At 34.6% G+C, this 19,349-nt stretch overlaps 1 protein-coding gene across 5 annotated transcripts in view; it reads left to right on the top strand.

Annotated features, from left to right (window-relative positions):
• The window catches only part of LOC123535910 (ankyrin repeat and sterile alpha motif domain-containing protein 1B-like), a 171,081-nt gene that overhangs the window by 36,251 nt on the left and 115,481 nt on the right, over window positions 1-19,349 (top strand). For 3 of the 5 annotated variants that reach the window (XM_053529278.1, XM_053529275.1, XM_053529279.1), the window contains 5 exons: window positions 1,739-1,800; window positions 2,170-3,289; window positions 4,144-4,295; window positions 7,137-7,160; window positions 16,621-17,269. In XM_053529278.1, coding sequence (XP_053385253.1) covers window positions 1,739-1,800; window positions 2,170-3,289; window positions 4,144-4,295; window positions 7,137-7,160; window positions 16,621-17,269 — 2,007 coding nt within the window. The remainder of the gene's footprint in view (window positions 1-1,738; window positions 1,801-2,169; window positions 3,290-4,143; window positions 4,296-7,136; window positions 7,161-16,620; window positions 17,270-19,349) is intronic. The other 2 variants (XM_053529276.1, XM_053529277.1) reach the window with 2 other exon arrangements.

Genomic DNA, 19,349 nt, shown 5'->3' with positions numbered 1-19,349 from the left:
GTAATACAGGAACATTGTTTGTCTAATCTATTTATTTCTTTTGTCTGAATATCCGTGGAAATATTTTGACACCATTCTTCAATCAATTCTTTGAATAGTCGAGTGCGCTGTCATCAGACAGCTCTTGTTAGCTCACCTGTAACGTAGTGACAGAGTGAGCTTTTGTGATCACATTTTGTCCGTCGTCCATTCACAATTTCTTGTGAACACGATACAGACTACATTTTGCAATCAATTTTAATCAAACTTGCACACAACTTGTATTGGCATAATATCTCAGGTCCTTTCGAAAACTGGCCAGATCCCATCATAGGTTCCAGAGTTATGGGCCCTTAAAGGGCCAAAATATGCTATTTTTGGCTTGTGAACATGATAGAGACCACATTTTGCAATCAGCTCTAATCAAACTTACACACAACTTGTATTGGCATAATATTTCGGTTCCTTTCGAAAACTGGCCAGATCCCATTATAGGTTCCAGAGTTATTGGCCCTTCAAGGGCCAAAATTTGCTATATTTGGCTTGTGAACACGTTAGGCCACATTTTGCAATCAACTTTAATCAAACTTGCACACAACTTGTATTGGCATAATATATCAGTTCCTTTAGAAAACTGGCCAGATCCCGTCATGAGTTATGGCCCCTTAAATGGCCAAAATTTGCTATTTTGGCTTTTGCAGCCATATAGAGACTTCATTTATGGTTTGATTTGATACAAACTTGCAAAATATCTTCAACAACATTAAATTTTGGATTCCATGATGAATTTGTCAGATCCAATCATAGGTTCCAGAGTTACAGCCCCTGATTGACCCCTGAAAGAGCCAAAATTTGTGAATTTTTACCTTGTGAACATGATAGAAGTGACATTTCATATTTGATTTTAACCACACTTAAGTACACACAACTTAAGTCACAATAAGATCTCAGTTCCTTTAAAAAATGGCTAGATTCCATCATGTTTTCTGGAATTACTGCCCCTGAAAGGGGCAAAATTTTCTAGTTTGGCCATTTCAGCCATATAGAGGTTCCATTTATGCTTTGATTTGACACAAACTTGCATTGAATGATTATCTTGATTATTTCTAGATCGAAACTGGGTCTTGTCGGGTCAAAAACTAGGTCATCAGGTGAAATCAAAGGAAAAGTTTGTTAACAACCTAGAGGCCACATTTATGACCCTATCTTCATGAAACTTAGCCAGAATGTTTATCTTGATGATTTCCAGGCCAGATTCGAAACTGGGTCATATGGGGTCAAAAACAAGGTCACCTGGTCAAATCAAAGGAACAGCTTGTTAACACTTGAGGCTGCATTTATGAACCTATCTTCATGAAACTTAGTCAGAATGTTTATCTTGATGATTCCTAGGCTAATTTTGAAACTGGGTCATATGGGTTAAAAAACTAGGTCACCTGGTCAAATCAAAGGAAAAGCTTGTTAACACTCTTGTTCATTTGATGTGCATGAAACTTGGACAGAATGTTTGTGTGCATGAAATATCGAATGGATTTTTATCTGGGTCATGTAGGGTCAAAAACTAGATCACCAGGTCAGATCAAAGAATAAGCTTGTTTACACTCAAGAGGCCACATTTTTTGGTCCAATCTTATTGAAAATTGGTCAGAATATTTGTCTCCATGAAATCACTAGGTAAAACATGTTTACACTGTTATTGTGTGTTACTCAGGTGAGCGACTTAGGGCCATCTTGGGCCCTCTAATGTTTTATTTTATAGTTTCAGAACCAAGTGTTCCAAGTATCCCTGAGACAACACCGCCTTCGTCTAAAGCTAACATTGTAAGTTCATTTGGTACTAGTTTCATACACAGATATTTATATTGTAATAGAAATACTTATTATGTTATGAAGAAAGCTGATTGGTTTGCTAAAAATCTCAGAGACACTTTATATATATGGTATATCTGCTATGAAAACAGCTTCATATTGGGCCCCGGATCAGCACCAGAGAGTATATAAGCTAGATATAGGAACATGCTACACATACGCTAACAAAACTTTAATTTTTGTGAACCAGCACATATTCAGGGCTCTTGAGTGAGGGTTTCAGCAGAGTGTATATTATTACATATCTTCTTTCAGAGCTTGATGAAATATTACATGTAGATATTTTAGAATCACAACTTATATTGCATGATTTTATTTCAGCAAAAACCAAAGAAACCACCAAGACAGAAAAGATCTCCAGCCCCAGTACGTAAATCCCCACCCACCACTCAAGACCCAGTTTCCACCTCAAGTTCCACCCCTGAAAAAACAGATACTAACATTCCAGATCTAAATGTTAACATTCCTCCTGCACAAACTGTGCACAATGACTCAGCAGATTGTGAAAACACTTCCCAGCATTCCATGCAAGATGTAAACCAATCACATTCCACCACGTCTGGAACTGACCAATCAGATTGTAGCATATCACATTCCACACATACAAGTCCTCCTGTAAAAAGCCCAAGACCAAAGACAGCAGTTACCAAAGAAGATAATTCTGTTGATACCCAGACTGGTAGACCTTTAAGTCAAGGATTTTACATGGAAATGTCAAAAGTGAACCAGTCTGGCCAGTCTACAAGACCAGTTTCAGAAGTCAAACCTCAAGTAAAGGTCAGCAATAATTCTGCAAGTATTCAGCTACAGGCACCTTCTCAACAAGGGGTAGATAACTATGGAATTCTCTTTCCAAATTTGAAGAAGTCTTCACCAAAATCAAAACCGGAATTTCGCAGAATGAACACAGCTCCCTGTGTAATGGAAGACGTTTATGTAAAGCCTCATCCCAAATCCCCTACAGAACAATTTAAAGAAAAACAAGGCCTTTTACAAAGAGCCAACACTGCTCCTGAAGAATCAACATATTTACCTATGAATAACACAACAGAAGGGGATGATGGCAAAGATGAAACATTGAAAGAAAATGAATATTCCGAAATTCCGGAAAAGGATGGATCTCTCTCACCTTCTTCACCAAAGGAAAATGTCTATGCAACGATAACAGAAACTGATCCGACTGCACAGGGAACGACACTGGAAGTGGATACTAATGAGTACTCCCAAATTAAAGACCTCTCTCCGACACCATCTCCAAGACGTAGTAGAGAAACACAAGAGGAAAAGAGAGATGATGGAAAAGAAAACATTGAAGAAGAAAAGAATGTTGAAGAAACAGTAAAGGATAGCAGAGATAAAAGAAAAGAAAACAGTGATGATAGAGAAGCAGAAGAGGAAATAAAGGACAGTGGAGAAACACAAGAAGGAAACGTACAAAAAGGTTAGTTTATTAGAAAAAAAGTTAAACCTTGATAATGCACTCTGAAATGTGTCAGTTTCTAGATTAAATCCAACTCAGTCAGAATTTTCAGTACCAGTGACTTGTTTTAACTATAAATTGATTTGTCTTAAATATCTGTTTTCAGTTTCATGCAGTCTTTAAAGTATGGTCTGAATATGTTGTAATGTGTGAGTGATATGATTTTGAACATGGACAAAACTGTTGCCTTATTTCGTCTATATCCATTAGAAGATTAAATATTAATCATAGAAATAAAAGATTAGGACCTTTGAATAAATTGTCAGGACATACAGCCAAGGCTACACAAGCAGCTGTTTAAACCTTGTAAAAATCTTTGGTACAAAATGAGTATTAGGCATTTCAGCTCAATTTCAGTGTAATTGATCTTTAAAGCAGAATGAAAAAAAATCTTGCAAATAATTTTGCAATATGTCTAAGTTATGCATGAAACAATCACTAATTTTATAGTCCAAATATTTTACAGGTATCTGACAGGTCTTTGAGCAAGAAGAAAGATTATTTTGTATTGTTGAATGTCCCGTCAGGATATTTAATATACAGAGTACATCGTATAAGAGGTTCTGCTCATTACTGTGTGGGGCCTCAGTGGCCAAGTGGTTTTGGATTGTGGTGGGTTCAAAACCCAGCTCGGGTATGAATTTCTTTCATGTGACAAAGCCATCCAGCTGACTACTGAATGTTGCTTGTTCTACCCAGGTGCCCTCCCATGAGGAAAAAATGCCCCAAGGGGCACCTTTTACATCAAAAATCACCATATTATGATCTATTACTGTGTTGGTGTGACTTTTACACATCTCTGTTTTGTTTCATAGGTTCACCAAAGCCAACACACCTTGACTTCCTGAAGAGCAAGCCGGGTACGCCTCTGACCCCTACCGGCTACCCCCAGCCTCCGACCCCAGATTTCCCCCCACCCTCTCCAGCCACTGCCATGCTGGGCATTGAAATGAAGATTCAACAAATTGTAAGTATATTGTGTGGAATTCTTTGGAAAGCAATATCTACTTTGTACTTTAGCTTTGAGAGCTTTTGGTGATACTGTGAAATTAAAGCAGCTTGCTTGCAGATTTAATATATACTGTAAAATCATTTCAGTTCATGGGCATTAAATTTCATGGTAAAAACAACTATTTCATTGGGACAGGAACGTGTGGATTTAAATTTTTACAGAAATGATAAATAGGAAATTTGACTGTTTGTTGGGGTTCAATTTTATGTATTGACATTACTGCGAAATCCATGAAAAATAGTCCCCGAAGAATATTAACAATTTCACGGTTACTGTAGTTGTTCCATTTTGTTATGGTAAAATTTCATAGTTTAAACCGAAAGAGGTAATTTGTTGGGAAATGAACTTGTGGATTTGAACTTCTGAAAATCATATTAATTAGATTTTAGTTCTTTCATTGATTTTAATTTCATGGTTTCACACAGCATTGAAATCCACGAAAATTAGTCACCTAATTACCTGTAGCAAGTTGCTTTAAAGCTGTTATACCGTGAAATTTTTAATATTCATGGATGACTAATTTTCTTGGTTGAGTCAATCCACGAAATTTTATCCCAACGAACAAGTAAAATTCCCATTCAAGTTGTAATCCACGAATTCATATCCCCAGGAAATTGCCATTTTGACCAAAACCACAAAATTTCATGTCCACGAAATTAAATGATTTTACAGTATTTAACTGGTATTGATAATATTTAATCTGTTCACCCTTCAAACCTGCAATGGAAAGTCCTGTACTGCTGACTAGGTTTGCCCATTGGCAGCAAACAGGGGTGGATAGGTTAGAGAATATTAGAATTTATGTTTTCATAATTTATTTTATTTATGGCTTGTAATAGTCTGTTTTGAAGTATATTTCTTCAGCTTTGAAATACAAATATGATTATTATTGTAAAATTATTTTGTATTTAGTTTACATTGACAGAATGTGTATACCCACATAACCCCTGTTTTATTACTAATTTTGCAACTGTGGTAAATGTATGTTGCCTAACAATTTAAGTGGCACTTTTCCTAAGTAAAACATTGTTTGCTATTTTTGCTTGTCTGATTTTTGAAAAAGTCTACAAGGTATTATAGTCACTTAATCATCGTCGGTGTTGGCGTTGGTTAACATTTTTGTTTAGGTCCACCTTTTCTCAAATACTGTAAGAGCTACAGCTTTGAAAGTATGCACACTTGTTCATTATCATATCATTAGGGCACTATGTAGGCCAGGATCCATAACTCTGATGTGCATTTTGTCAGAATTATGGCCCTTTTTGTACTTAGAAAATTTGACTATTGGTTAATTTTTTTGTTTAGGTCACCTTTTCTAAAACACTATAAGAGCTAGAGCTTTGAAACTTTGCACACTTGTTCATCATTATTAGGGGACAATGTAGGTCAAGAACCATAACTCTAACCTGCACTTTGTCAGAATTATGGCCCTTTTTGTACTTAGAAAATCTGAACTATAACTCTTTTCATACATATTGTCCAGCACTTGCAGACAAGCGGTGGCACCCATAGGCAGTGCTCTTGTTCATTTAAGCAGTAAAATTATCAATTTTGAAGCTCAAAATTACATATTTTGAAGCATTAGATGAAAGTGAAACTGTTTCAGCTTATCATTTAAAACAACTGTTTCAGCTTATCAGTTAAACAACTGTTTCAGCTTTTCATTAAAGCAACTGTTTCAGCTTGTCATTTAAAACAACTTTTTCAGCTTATCAGTTAAAGCAACTGTTTCAGCTTTTCAGTTACAGCAACTGTTTCAGCTTATCAGTTAAACAACTGTTTCAGCTTATCAGTTAAACAACTGTTTCAGCTTGTCATTTAAAACTTTTTCAGTTTATCAGTTAAAGCAACTGTTTCAGCTTATCAGTTAAACAACTGTTTCAGCTTATCAGTTAAAGCAACTGTTTTAGCTTTTCAGTTAAAGCAACTGTTTCATCTTTTCATTTAAAGCAACTGTTTCAGCTTATTGTTTGTGCTATATACATAGCTTCTTCTATTATGTTAGTTTTATGACTGACTGGCCTAATACAGCATAGATCTACTATCATCATAAATTCCAATCTGTGTTTGGCTTGTAGATGCATGTATTAATATTTTGTTTGGCGTAAACTGCAAAAAATCTGTGAATAATCGAGCACTGTCTGTCTTACAGACAATTCTTGTTTGCATCATAATGTCAAAGCAGTTTAAGTATTCCAGAATGTTCTAGAAAAAATGGTCTTGTCTTACCTTCATATTACTGGCAATTTTAAATCAAGCGTAGTCAACACATTTCTATCTTTGCACCATGTCCATTTCTAAAATTGCATTGTTCTTGTTCCCATATGAACTTCCTGTTTACAGACTTTTAGATTAAATTACTTGAATATTAATTTAATCATACCATATCACCCTTTTTGAATATTTTGTCATGTTCTCGATAATCACAATATTGTGTAGGTTTGTGAAAGTCGGTAGCTGCAGATTGCTGTTTATTCAAGTCAGGAGTTGAATTTTGAAATATGAATCTGTTAAAAAAAATAGCCAGTTAAGTTCGAGAAGTCAGCATTTCTACCTAACTATCCATTGTTCAAGGTATGAAGAGGTCTTGAAGATCTTCATCGGCCAGAAAAAGCTGGAGAGTTGAAGTGTTGAGAGCTGTTTGTGTGACTCTAAACCAAACTAACAAAAAAAAAGAAGATAAAGCTGTCCTTAATTTTGTTCATGTATTGTTGTAAAAATGCCATCTATGTAGAAAGTGCTTAAAATGTGAACCATTTGTGTACTATAGCATGTAATTTGATGATTTTTGTGTAGAAACAGGAGTATTATCACCTGATGGTAGGTACCGTGATGCTTGAATTGTAGCACAGTGTGGCTCTGGGGTATAATACTGAAACTGCAGAAAGATCTTTTTACTTAAATATTGTATGATACCTTAAATGGGAGTCACTTATTTGTGGTTGTTTTTTTTTTGGTCAGTTTTGTTGATTAAAAGTTTGCATTTTTGCCAATTTTAATTTTTTTATTTAGTGCTCATGATCTTAAAAAGATTGATGACTGTTTTTCAAAAATAAGTGAAGTGGATTGAAAAAAAAAATTGTTCGATTTTCGACAATATTCATAGTGCACTTCTCTAACAGTCAAGTTCAGCAAATATTGGCATATTTCTTAAAAGTTTTACTGGGACAGACTTTTAATTTGAAAATTTGAGAGTTTTATTGCACTGTATCATGCAAATGCTCAGAAATTCTTTAAGATATCATACATTTTATAACACTTCTTAATGTGTTCTGTCTTCTGCTTATTAAAACATTGTTATCTTGATATGTCTAGTATCATAACATGAATTGACTAAATTTACTATCTCATACCTAAGTACATGATCAGGCATTTTGTCCAAAAACTCTGAAATAATGCTATTATCTAAGAATAAGGTTGAGACAGTAACTGGTGTATTATGTGTTGATTATTTTGATGAAGAAGTTTATCCTTGAGGAATTTAATACTGATAATTGTTCTCAGCTTGGTTTTCTGGATTTTTTTACAGTTTAATAAGAGGATCTTTCTGCTGTTTCAAATGATTTCCATAACCTTTTCATTCTTTATCCTGTAATGGAATATTCTAGAATGTATTGTTAGAAAAGTCCATTACAGAACAAAGGGCAGAAAAGGATAAATAATTGTGTTTAGCACTGGTGAATATGTGACAGAAATGATAGGGGCTATAGAGCATTGCCTTGCTGTACACCATGACATAGGTAAAAAGGTTACATATTGACTTGGTGAAATCTTTACTGATTGCTCTGAAATGAAGTGTAGGGTTAAACAGTATGCATGTTGATATATAAATAAACAGAATACTGGGATTGTTCAAATGATATTTTTAATTCATTAATTACATGTTTCAGGCATCTAATTATATGGTGCATGTTGTTTTTCTGAGGAGTTAGCTGTAGGGTAATCTTTGACAAATGTGATGTTATACGGAATCAGAGATAGACCTTTCCAATGTCATACTTGCAGGAATATATTGTGATATGTTGTTGAACTTCTTGTTTCAGTTTACTTTCCAAGATCAGTCTTGGAGGCAAGTGAGTGACTTGTGGCTAGAACTGGTTACATATAGTTGTCTGACACCATTCTGGGGCGTAGCTAAAATTACTTCCAACAGCAAAAAACAGTAACTTATTGTGAAGTTCACAGCATTGTTTATTTATACCTGTATACTATATTTTCTTCTTGAAAGGTTGTAGATACTTCATCTGAAACTTGTCTGAAGTCTGAATTGATTTTAGGCAAAGGGAAACAATGCAGAAAATTGTCAGTGAAATAAAGAAACTACACTGAACTACACTGTCTGACAGGTGTCTGATTAAAAAGAAGCCCTACAATAGCATGCTCACAGAGCCCCTAATTTGAATGGTCACACATTCACTTACATTTTCACGCTTTCTTACATTTGTATGCTTAGCTACGCCCCACACCTTAATATTATACCCAGACTTCCTCACAAGTCATACCTCACAAATGATGTTTTTATGTATTAGTAAATAGATAGAGCCCTTGTCATGCGTATACCTAACCCTGCTGCTGTCACATTGTTACACAATTTGTTACCTGCTGTAAACCCACATTGTTACACCAGTGGAACCCTTCCTAGAAAACCTTACTTAATATTACATACATAAAGGCATTAAAGTCCTCTTTTATTGATGGCTATAAGCTGTACCTTTTGAAGTACATGTAGACTGCATGAAATTGTAAAAGTGATGTTTCTTAATATAAAGTGACTCATGGATAAAATGGAAGTAATCTGTGAAGATTTTATCAAAGGCAGAAATGTCAAATATCATTCTGTCTCCAGTTCTGATTGTTAGAGTAAAAATACTTAAGGAACAAGTAAGTACTAGTTCACAAGCTATGAACAATGGATAGGTTAATTGATCATAGACAAAAGAATCATAAAAACCTTTGATAGAAAGAACTTTAAGACACGTTGCAAGATGTTTTTGACCAGGATTGGATATTTACACTTGACCTGGGATGTTGTGACTATAAAGAGTTGATGAAATTGATAAATATGTAAAAAGAAGTTAAAGTAGGGGAGAAAATAAAGACTATGAATACCTCCTGCATGCTCATAAAATGTTTAACAATGGTCTCATATAGATGGCTAGTTAGTTACTACATTTAACCAGTGTTCAAGGTTATAAAACTTGAGTTTTGGTCACAGTCTCAGAATACAGCCTTGCCATTGGTCAATTTAAAATTAATGATCAGAAACAACCAATCAGATGCTTACTTTTAGACTGGTCTCAAATTTCAGTTTTATAACCTTTGGCCCAGTTTCAGACTGCCATAACAACTTCTTACATTCTGCCCTGCTGCAGTCTGTCTCTTTATAGTGTTTATACATAGTGGCTTTGGTGTCTTGTTTCATTATTAATGAGGGTAATGTATTAATTTCTTGTTAGGCATAATTATAAAGCGTAATTAACTCCCTTAATCATTCTCTATCATGGTTTGAAATGTATGAAGCAAAAATTAATTGCATTAAGGTAGTGGACCCATATTGACAATCAGCAATTTCTGCGGGGTTCATATTATTGTATACTAGTTCGGCTTCCTTTGGCTGACTGTAGCACATACGAGCACTTGGCTTTCCAAGTCATTTGTGAAAGCTTTTGATTGCTTGCACGCAACATATGTAATAGTAATCAAAATGAATTTTCTTATTGACATAATATTATCAGGTCCGCTACCTTTACAGTGTATAAATTAATATTTGTGATGTACAATTAACTTAAATTTAGGTAATTGATGCATGGTATTATGTTAAGTTTCATGCAATGGATTTGCATAGATCTTTGTCATCTGCTTACATTATGATAATATATTTTGATGTAATAACCATGTAATTAAATTGAAGAGAAAATGATGCTTAAGTTAGTTAACAATGAATTTACTTAAATAGATTTTGCATTATCATTTGTGTCACCTATATGTAAATGCTTTCATGGGCAGATTCACACGAATGCTTCAAAACATTTATAATTAGCAGGAAAAAAATTGTGGATATTTATATATATATAGTCAGATAGGTTCATTTTTTATTTTAAATCATATGCAATACTTGTCAAAAATCTAAGATTTCTGTTTGACAGACATAAAAATTTAAGGGAAGTGCTGTTTTCGTGAAAATACCTTTGTGTAAGTCTATTGTTGAATGAAATATTTTAAATTTGTAAACAGTGATATCGTTCGGTTATGATTTTTTTTAAAGTGTATACGGATGAATTCATTTTGAATGTTTACTAATGGATCTATCATTGAATACATTCTAGCTGTTACTTGACAGATTTTGAATGATAAATGATGCACGATTGTGACACAGTCATGCTACCTGCTATGTCTTCCTGTATGTTACATATTGCAATGATTTTTTCATAGGAAGTAAGATTTTGATTATATTGTAGGGTGTTAATAAACATCTAGGATTCAGGTAAACTATTTTATCAATCTGGGACATTGAAAATAGATTGCTAGATTATCAGTATGGTTAAAATTTTAATGTATTTTTTCCTTATTTGCTTTTAACGTTAAACATATTTGTTTGCTATAGAAATTGCAAATGATTATTTTACAGGGGTACACTAGGTAAAATCTCAAATAAAAAATTGAACTTTAATGACATAAAGCATATATGAGCCGCGCCATGAAAAAACCAACATAGTGCGTTTGCGACCAGCATGGATCCAGACCAGCCTGCGCATCTGCACAGTCTGGTCAGGATCCATGCTGTTCACTGACAGTTTCTCAAATTGCAATAGGCTTTGAAAGTGAACAGCATGGATCCTGACCAGGCTGTGCGTATGCGCAGGCTGGTCTGGATCCATGCTGGACGCAAATGCACTCTGTTGGTTTTCTCATGGCACGGCTCATATTTAAAAAGAAATCATTTATTACAAGGATGAGAGTGAAGGTTATTTTTTACATGAATGTTCTAACTAGGCGAACTAAGGTCAGGGTGGGATAATTTACTGCAGCAGGCAAATATTTATTTTTGGATTAGTTTAGTTGTGTTTTTGCACTCTCAAAATTGATAAGGTTTGATAGCTACTCTTAAGGCAAGGTTTTGTCAATAAAACAGTTTCTTTCTGATCTTGATTACTTAACTGAGTAAAACGATACAATAACAATAATACATCTGTTTCACGATCTCTCTTTAAAAGAATTTGCTATTTTAAAATTAGTTTTTATGCCCCCCTTCGAAAGAGGGGTATATTGTTTTGCAGATGTCGGTCGGTCGGTCTATATGTAGACCAATCCGTTTCTATATGATAACTCAAGAACGCTTGGGCCTAGGATCATGAAAGTTGATAGGGAGGTTTGTCATAACCAGCAGATGACCCCTATTGATTTTGAGATCAGTATATCAAAGGTCAAGGTCACAGTGACCCTGAACAGTTAAACAGTTTCCGGATGATAACTCAAGAACACTTGCGCCTAGGATCATGAAAGTTGATAGGGAGGTTGGTCATAACCAGCAGATGACCCCTATTGATTTTAAGGTCAGTACGTCAAAGGTCAAGGTCACAATGACCAGGAACAGTTAAATGGTTTCCGGATGATAACTCAAGAAGGCTTGGGTCTAGGATCATGAAAGTTGATAGGGATTTTGTTCATGACCAGCAGATGACCCCAGAGTTTTGAGGCCAGTAGGTCAAAGGTCAATGTCACATTGACCCAGAACAGTTAAAACGGTTTCCGGATGATAACTCGTTAGGGCATAGGATCATGAAAGTTGATAGGGATGTTAATAATGACCAGCAGATGACCCCTATAGATTTTGAGGTCAGTAGATCAAAGGTCAAGGTCTTAGTGACTCTGAATAGTTAAACCGTTTTCAGACGATAACTTGAGAACGCTTGGGCCTAGGATCACAAAATTTGATAGAGAGGTTGATCATTACCAGCAGATGACCCCTATAGAGTTTGATATCAGTAGGTCAGAGATCAAGGTCACAATGACCTGGAACAGTTAAACAGTTTCCTGATGATAACTCAAGAACGCTTGGGTCTGGGATCATGAAACTTGATAGGGAGGTTTTTTTATCATGATCTGCAGATGACCTCTATTGAATTTGAGGTCAGTAGGTCAAAGGTCAAGGTCACATTGACCCAGAACAGTAGAACTTCTGTGTACAGTGACCAAATAGTTTCTGTTCCTTGTGCAATAACTGAATGCATCAAGGGGGCATTTCGTGTTCTAGGAGCTCTTGTTTCAAATACTTTGTGACCTTGGCATCAGAGATCATCAAGATGTATTCCAGGAGAATCTCAAAATATTTTAAATGAATAACGTTATAGATTTGGAAATATAATCTAGCAACTGTTTTCATACAACCCTGAGTTTATACTAGACAGTCCCCTCCCAATTCCTTGGAAATTGAAAAAGAAATTCCTCTGTTAATAAGACCTAATAATTAATTTCCCAGTGCATGTTTTTACTTTGGTGATAAGTTTTTTTGTTTTTTTTAGTTATTGCTGAAATGGATGGGAGTGTGTACATAATGACCCTAATTGCCCAGTAATAATATTTGTTTTTTTTTCTTCTACTTTTTTGTTTGCTTGGAACTAAATTAGGTAAACAGATATTTTGATTGATTGTTTTGTTAGAATATTAACTTATTAGTATCATTTGCTGAATATTTGAAACCATGGAATTACAGTAACTATTACTTTTAGGTTGTATGTTTCTTCAGTATTTTGGCTAGAATGGTGATGCTTGTATTCCTTCCATCCTTGAATAATTCACACACCATGGAGGAATTGTTTCTTTCTTATTTTTATGTCTCCCACCACACAGTGGTGTGGGAGACATATTGATTTATGTCTTTGTGTCAGTTTGTGTGTCTGTCACAAATATTGTCCGCACTCTAAGTCGAACATTTCTCATCCGATCTTCACCAAACTTGAACAAAATGTGTTTGCCAATAAGTCATTGGCCAAGTTTGGTAACTAGCCAATCGGCTCAGGCACTTCGGAATTACGGCCCATGAAGCTTGTTTTTGATAATCAAGGTCTTGGTGCATGGTTGACTCATATACCACTATTCAGATGGTTAGGCAGTTATGGGAGACATGCACTTTTCTCAAAAGCAGCTTTAGTTTTATAATGTCTCCCACCACACAGTGGATTTACTCCTGTCTGTGTGTCTGACACAAAGCTTGTCCGCACTCTAAGTCGAACATTTCTCATCCGATCTTCACCAAACTTGAACAAAATGTGTTTGACCATAAGACCTCGGCCAAGTTTGATAACTAGCCAAATCAGCCCAGGCACTTCGGAATTATGGCCCTTGAACATAATTACCAACAACTACCAGTGCAGCATTGTAGACCGGTTTGTAACTCCACTACCGATACAGCATTGTAGACCGGTGCAGCATTGTAGACCGTTACTCCAACACTACCGACACAGCATTGTAGACCGGTTACTCCAACATGTTAATACCAATAGGCCATAAACAGTATACTATTCAGATGATTAGGCAGTTGTGGGAGACATGCGCTTTTCTCAAAAGCACCTCTAGTTTGCTTTGATTTAGTAAAATTAACACTTCCGTAGAATTTAGTAAGACATTCATGAAAAGATGTTGTTAAAAAATTCACATCAGGTAAAAGCTGCTGGATAATATAAAAAAAATTCACCATAATGATTTGAGTGAACACTCACAGACAGAACTATAAAGGGAGGTAGTAAAAACAATGGATTCAATAATATTTTTTGCTATGTTAATCAAATATTTACATGTACTTGTAACAGTTAGTACCATAACGGATGGAAATGATAAACAGTGGATTCAATAATACTTTCTACTATGTTAATCAAAAACTCAAATCTAATAGAAATATTTGACTTAAACTAGAAAGTTCATATAAAAAAATAAAGAAGCCACATAGCTGTTATGATCCTTTTAAACATACTGTCTTTATTTAACTGCAGGGAGTATAACAGGTTGCCTAGATTTCAGAAATGTTTTCTGTGGTATAATATATCACCAAATGCAGCATAATTTATAATTCTACTATTAAAATGTATTTTTAGAAATTTGAATAAACTGTACAAAGTTTGATACATCTGTAATTTTATATGCTTGAAGAATTGAATTATAAAACTTCCTTATCTAGTAGAAAAATCTGCTTTTTCAAAAAGGTACTTTTTGGGATACCTTTTTTGGTATATTTTTGCCTTTTGGAATAAAGAGTTTGTGAAATTATCATTCAGACAGTTACTTTAAAGTTTCATAGATCTTTCTTGGATAGTAATTGATATTATTTTGTTATCTTGGAACACTCAATATAATTAAAGAAAAAAGAAAAGTTAAATTTTTTTATGATTTTTTTATTTGTTGAATAAGTTTTATATAAATCCAGTTAATATTTTAAGGAGGAAGTTTTGCCATGCTTTAACCAGGTAAGAAGTTTTTACCTTCCTGGTATGTTTATCATTGTATTTACATATTGTCCAACAAAAAGTAGGAAGTTTTTTTTTATCTCTTTTAAAGTTAAAGTAAAAATGAGATAACATAACTATTGATATGAATAGCAAACAGTTTTCAAATTATCTTACAAAAAGGTCTTGTTTATCATCATGGTGGAAGGAAATATTTTATGTGTAAACAAGGGGTAAAGTTCTTAATTACTAAGGGTAGTAGGATTTTTGTTTCTTTTATACTTGTATTATAATGAATTGGAAACGTTTACTTTCTTTTAACATACTAAGTAAATTGAGTGTTATTTTGACAGTAAACACACAACTGTTTTAAAGGTATTAAAGACATAGCTATGTAGATACATTAAGTGTTGTTTTAGCAGATCACATGTCATTTATAAATATAATTTACGACGGCAGAGACGACATCGTTTGGGTCAGCGAAAAGAAATCGAGTCTGAACAGTCACTGATGTGAAAAAATCATGTTTCATTCCAAACTTATTTGTCCTTACGTTTCTAGGAAATTGATCTTTTGCCACAAATTTTAGCACGGATATGTAGATAAGATACATCTACACCCCGCTACATTCCCCGATTTTTGAAAAAAATGGTTCATGCAGTAACAAAATGACAAAAATGACAAAAATCACTCACCGATCTCGCTCGTTTTGTAAACATTGACGAAGTACCTGCGGTACAGGAAGCGAAGTGCCTTCAATCCTCGTCGGCACAGTCAGTACCGCAGGCACTGTTTAGTACCCGTGCAATAGGCCACAAACAGTATACAAAGACAGATTTACTATTCAGATGATTAGGCAGTTGTGGGAGACATGCCCTTTTCTCAAAAGCACCTCTAGTTTGATTTGATTTAGTAAAATTAACACTTCCGTAGAATTTAGTAAGACATTCATGAAAAGATGTTGTTAAAAAATTCGCATCAGGTAAAAGCTGCTGGGTAATATAAAAAAAATTCACCATAATGATTTGAGCGAACACTCACAGACAGAACTATAAAGGGAGGTAGTAAAAACAATGGATTCAATAATATTTTTTGCTATGTTAATCAAATATTTACATGTACTTGTAACAGTTAGTACCATAACGGATGGAAATGAAAAACAGTGGATTCAATAATACTTTCTACTATGTTAATCAAAAACTCAAATCTAATAAAAATATTTGACTTAAACTAGAAAGTTCATATAAAAAAATAAAGAAGCCACATAGCTGTTATGATCCTTTTAAACATACTGTCTTTATTTAACTGCAGGGAGTATAACAGGTTGCCTAGATTTCAGAAATGTTTTCTGTGGTATAATATATCACCAAATGCAGCATAATTTATAATTCTACTATTAAAATGTATTTTTAGAAATTTGAATAAACTGTACAAAGTAAACAAGGGGTAAAGTTCTTAATTACTAAGGGTAGTAGGATTTTTGTTTCTTTTATACTAATGTATTATAATGAATTGGAACCGTTTACTTTCTTTTAACATACTAAGTAAATTGAGTGTTATTTTGACAGTAAACACACAACTGTTTTAAAGGTATTAAAGACATAGCTATGTAGATACATTAAGTGTTGGTATCAGAAAATTATTGTAATTTTAAAGCCTTAACTGAAAAAAAGAGAAAATTTTACAGGGAAGTTGTGCATAATTGTCTTAGTAATATGAGCATTGATTTTGTTCTTGAACTTTGTAAAAAAAAAAATGGAAGTTTCTGGTGGTAAAAAGTTGGAATTTAGAATATTTTATGTACATGGTTTAATCATTTGAGTATGATACTTTAATTTCAGGACAGCAAGAGAAAGTCTCGAGATATCACTACACTTACAGATGACACTCTAGGGTGTATTCAAGAACAAAGGTCAGAGGTCAAGTCTGCAGAAGAAAATTCAAAGGTCAAGGTCACAGAGACAGTTCCAGAGGTCAAGGTAACTGCAGAAGAAAATTCAAAGGTCAAGGTCACAGAGACAGTTTCAGAGGTCAAGGTAACTGCAGAGGTCAAAGACACTGGTGTGAAGCCAGAGTTTGGTGAAATTATTGAAGAAAGTGAATCAAAAGTGAACAAAGTTTCTAGTGATTCTGATACTAAAACATCAGAAATTACAGATGTACAGGTGACTCCTAATATTAATACAAAAGCAGAGTTAACTGAAAAAGAATCGGATACTAAATTGGACATAAGTGAAGAGTCAAATTCTGTGATAAAGTCAGAAACCAAAGACATTCCAAAGTCTTCCATTCCTGAAACTGTGATAGAGACTGAAAAACACACCATGTCAAAGAACAAACCGCCTGTTCCAAAGAAACCAGACCTAAAGCCAAGAAGTGTCAAGATCAAAGATCAGGAGGATAATGCAAAAAATAGCGCTGGTGAAGGAGGGGGATCTCCTGTTGTGATGAGAAGGAAAACAAGTACACCGGACATGGATGTCTTTAAAGGTAAGAATTAAATAAATATAAAACAGAGTGTGATTGGTAATAAGATACTATTCAATGGTAACATAGAATCGATTACTGCTTAGCTAAGCATATTAACTAGCTTCAGAGTATATTTTGACCTACTTTCCAAGATGAGGAGGTTTATTGTTTAGTTCATGTTGGTCATTCAATTGGTCAGTCCATTAGTAGAATATTAAATTTTAGTGATTAGTAAGTGAAGAAAGCTGTAGGAGTGCCTGTGGTTAGTCGATGACGGCTAATGTTTTACGGGTAAGTAGATCGAAAGTCAAAGGTCAACATCACTGTACCCATGAATCAATCAACAACTCCTGTAGATATCCATCTTCATATGATAGATTATGTTGCTTGTGGCTAGTAGATTTCTAATAGGTCAAAGGTCAACGTTAAATATATTTGAAACTGAAAAGTAATATGTGACCTTTTACCTCCAGCGGGCCATGTATTATTTTACAAATAATATATTATGTATTGTATGCAAGGATATAAGTCTTTCAGGAACTGAAGGTTTGTTTATAGGGCCATTAAAAGGCATTTCTTGTAAGTTATTTTCAACGTTTGAATAAGTCAGTCGGTGTATATCTGAAAGAAAATATTATTTTAGAATGTTTGAAGTGGGGTCAGTCAAATGACATTTACATTTGATTTACAATCGCACTACTGCATGACTAAGCCAGTCTACATAGCACAAGCAGTTGCAATTAGGCTGCCAGTAGGTTCAAATCCTGGGTGAGATGTACTGCAACCAGTGTACCTAGAATCGTTCTGTTCTCAACATTTGAAAAAGTTGTCAGTTCCTTGTGGAGAGCAAGTAAATAATAGTAAAAATCCAGGAATATCTGAAAGACTGTCAAGAAATGGTATATATAACTCAATTAGACAAAGAAACACTAGTATTTTAGTGGCTTTTATGAATATGCATTAATTACTGTTTTCTAAACATCTATCAAACAAAAGGTATTCTGTGTTAACATTGTCACAAAAATAATAAACTTTCTTTGTTTTTGCTGCTTTTCACCTTGCACATTCCCATATTCATTTCCTGCCATCCACATTTTGCTTTCACTAATTTCTTCTGTTTTTCATTTGCTGCTAAGATAACCCATTTGAGGCCAAAATATGCTGTAAGTTCTTCGTTATGTATTCCTTTATATGATATTTTTTTTTTTCTTAGATTTTTTTCTTCAAATTTTACAAGCATGACTGTATTGATTGTTGTGCCTTTGATATTAGTAAAGGGAGAGAACTCCATTGTGCTTATAGTTTGTTTCATGTTACAGTTAGCAGCATGCAGTTTGGTGTATATACAATTCAGTATTTTTGCTTGTATTTTTAGCCCACCATCATCAGATGGTGGGCTATTCAAATCACTCTGCGTCCGTGGTCCGTCGTCCTTCCGTCCGTCCGTCCGTCCGTCCGTCAGTCCGTCCGTCCTTCCGTCCGTTAACAATTTCTCGTTATCGCATCTCCTCAGAAACTACCTGGGGGATTTTGACCAAACTTTGTCAGAATGATGTATTGGTACCCTAGTTGTGTCCCCCTGAAAATCAGACTGGTTCAACAATTTTTTAGTAAGTTATGGCCCTTTGTTTATTTCTATAATTTACATAGATTTATATAGGGAAAAACTTTGAAAATCTTCTTGTCCAAAACCACAGAGCCTAGGGCTTTGATATTTGGTATGAAGCATCATCTAGTGGTCCGCTACCAAGATGATTCAAAATATTTCCTTGGGGGTCTAATATGGCCCCGCCCCGGGGGTCACATGGTTTATATAGACTTATATAGGGAAAAACTTTGAAAAACCTCTTGTTCAAAACCACAGGGCCTAGGGCTTTGATATTTTGTATATGACATTATCTAGTGGTCTTCTACTAAGATTGTTCAAATTATCCCCCTAGGGTCAAATATGGCTCCGCCCCGGGGGTCACATGGTTTACATAGACTTACATAGGGAAAAACGTTGAAAATCTTCTTGTCCAAACCACAAAGCCTAGGGCTTTGGCATTTGTTATGTAGCATCATCTAGTGGTTCTCTACCAAGTTTGTTCAAACTATCAAA

The sequence above is a fragment of the Mercenaria mercenaria genome, chromosome 17 (assembly GCF_021730395.1).
Source record: "Mercenaria mercenaria strain notata chromosome 17, MADL_Memer_1, whole genome shotgun sequence".
NCBI classification, from domain to species: Eukaryota; Metazoa; Mollusca; class Bivalvia; order Venerida; family Veneridae; genus Mercenaria; species Mercenaria mercenaria.
This window is presented reverse-complemented; position numbering and strand designations above follow the sequence as displayed.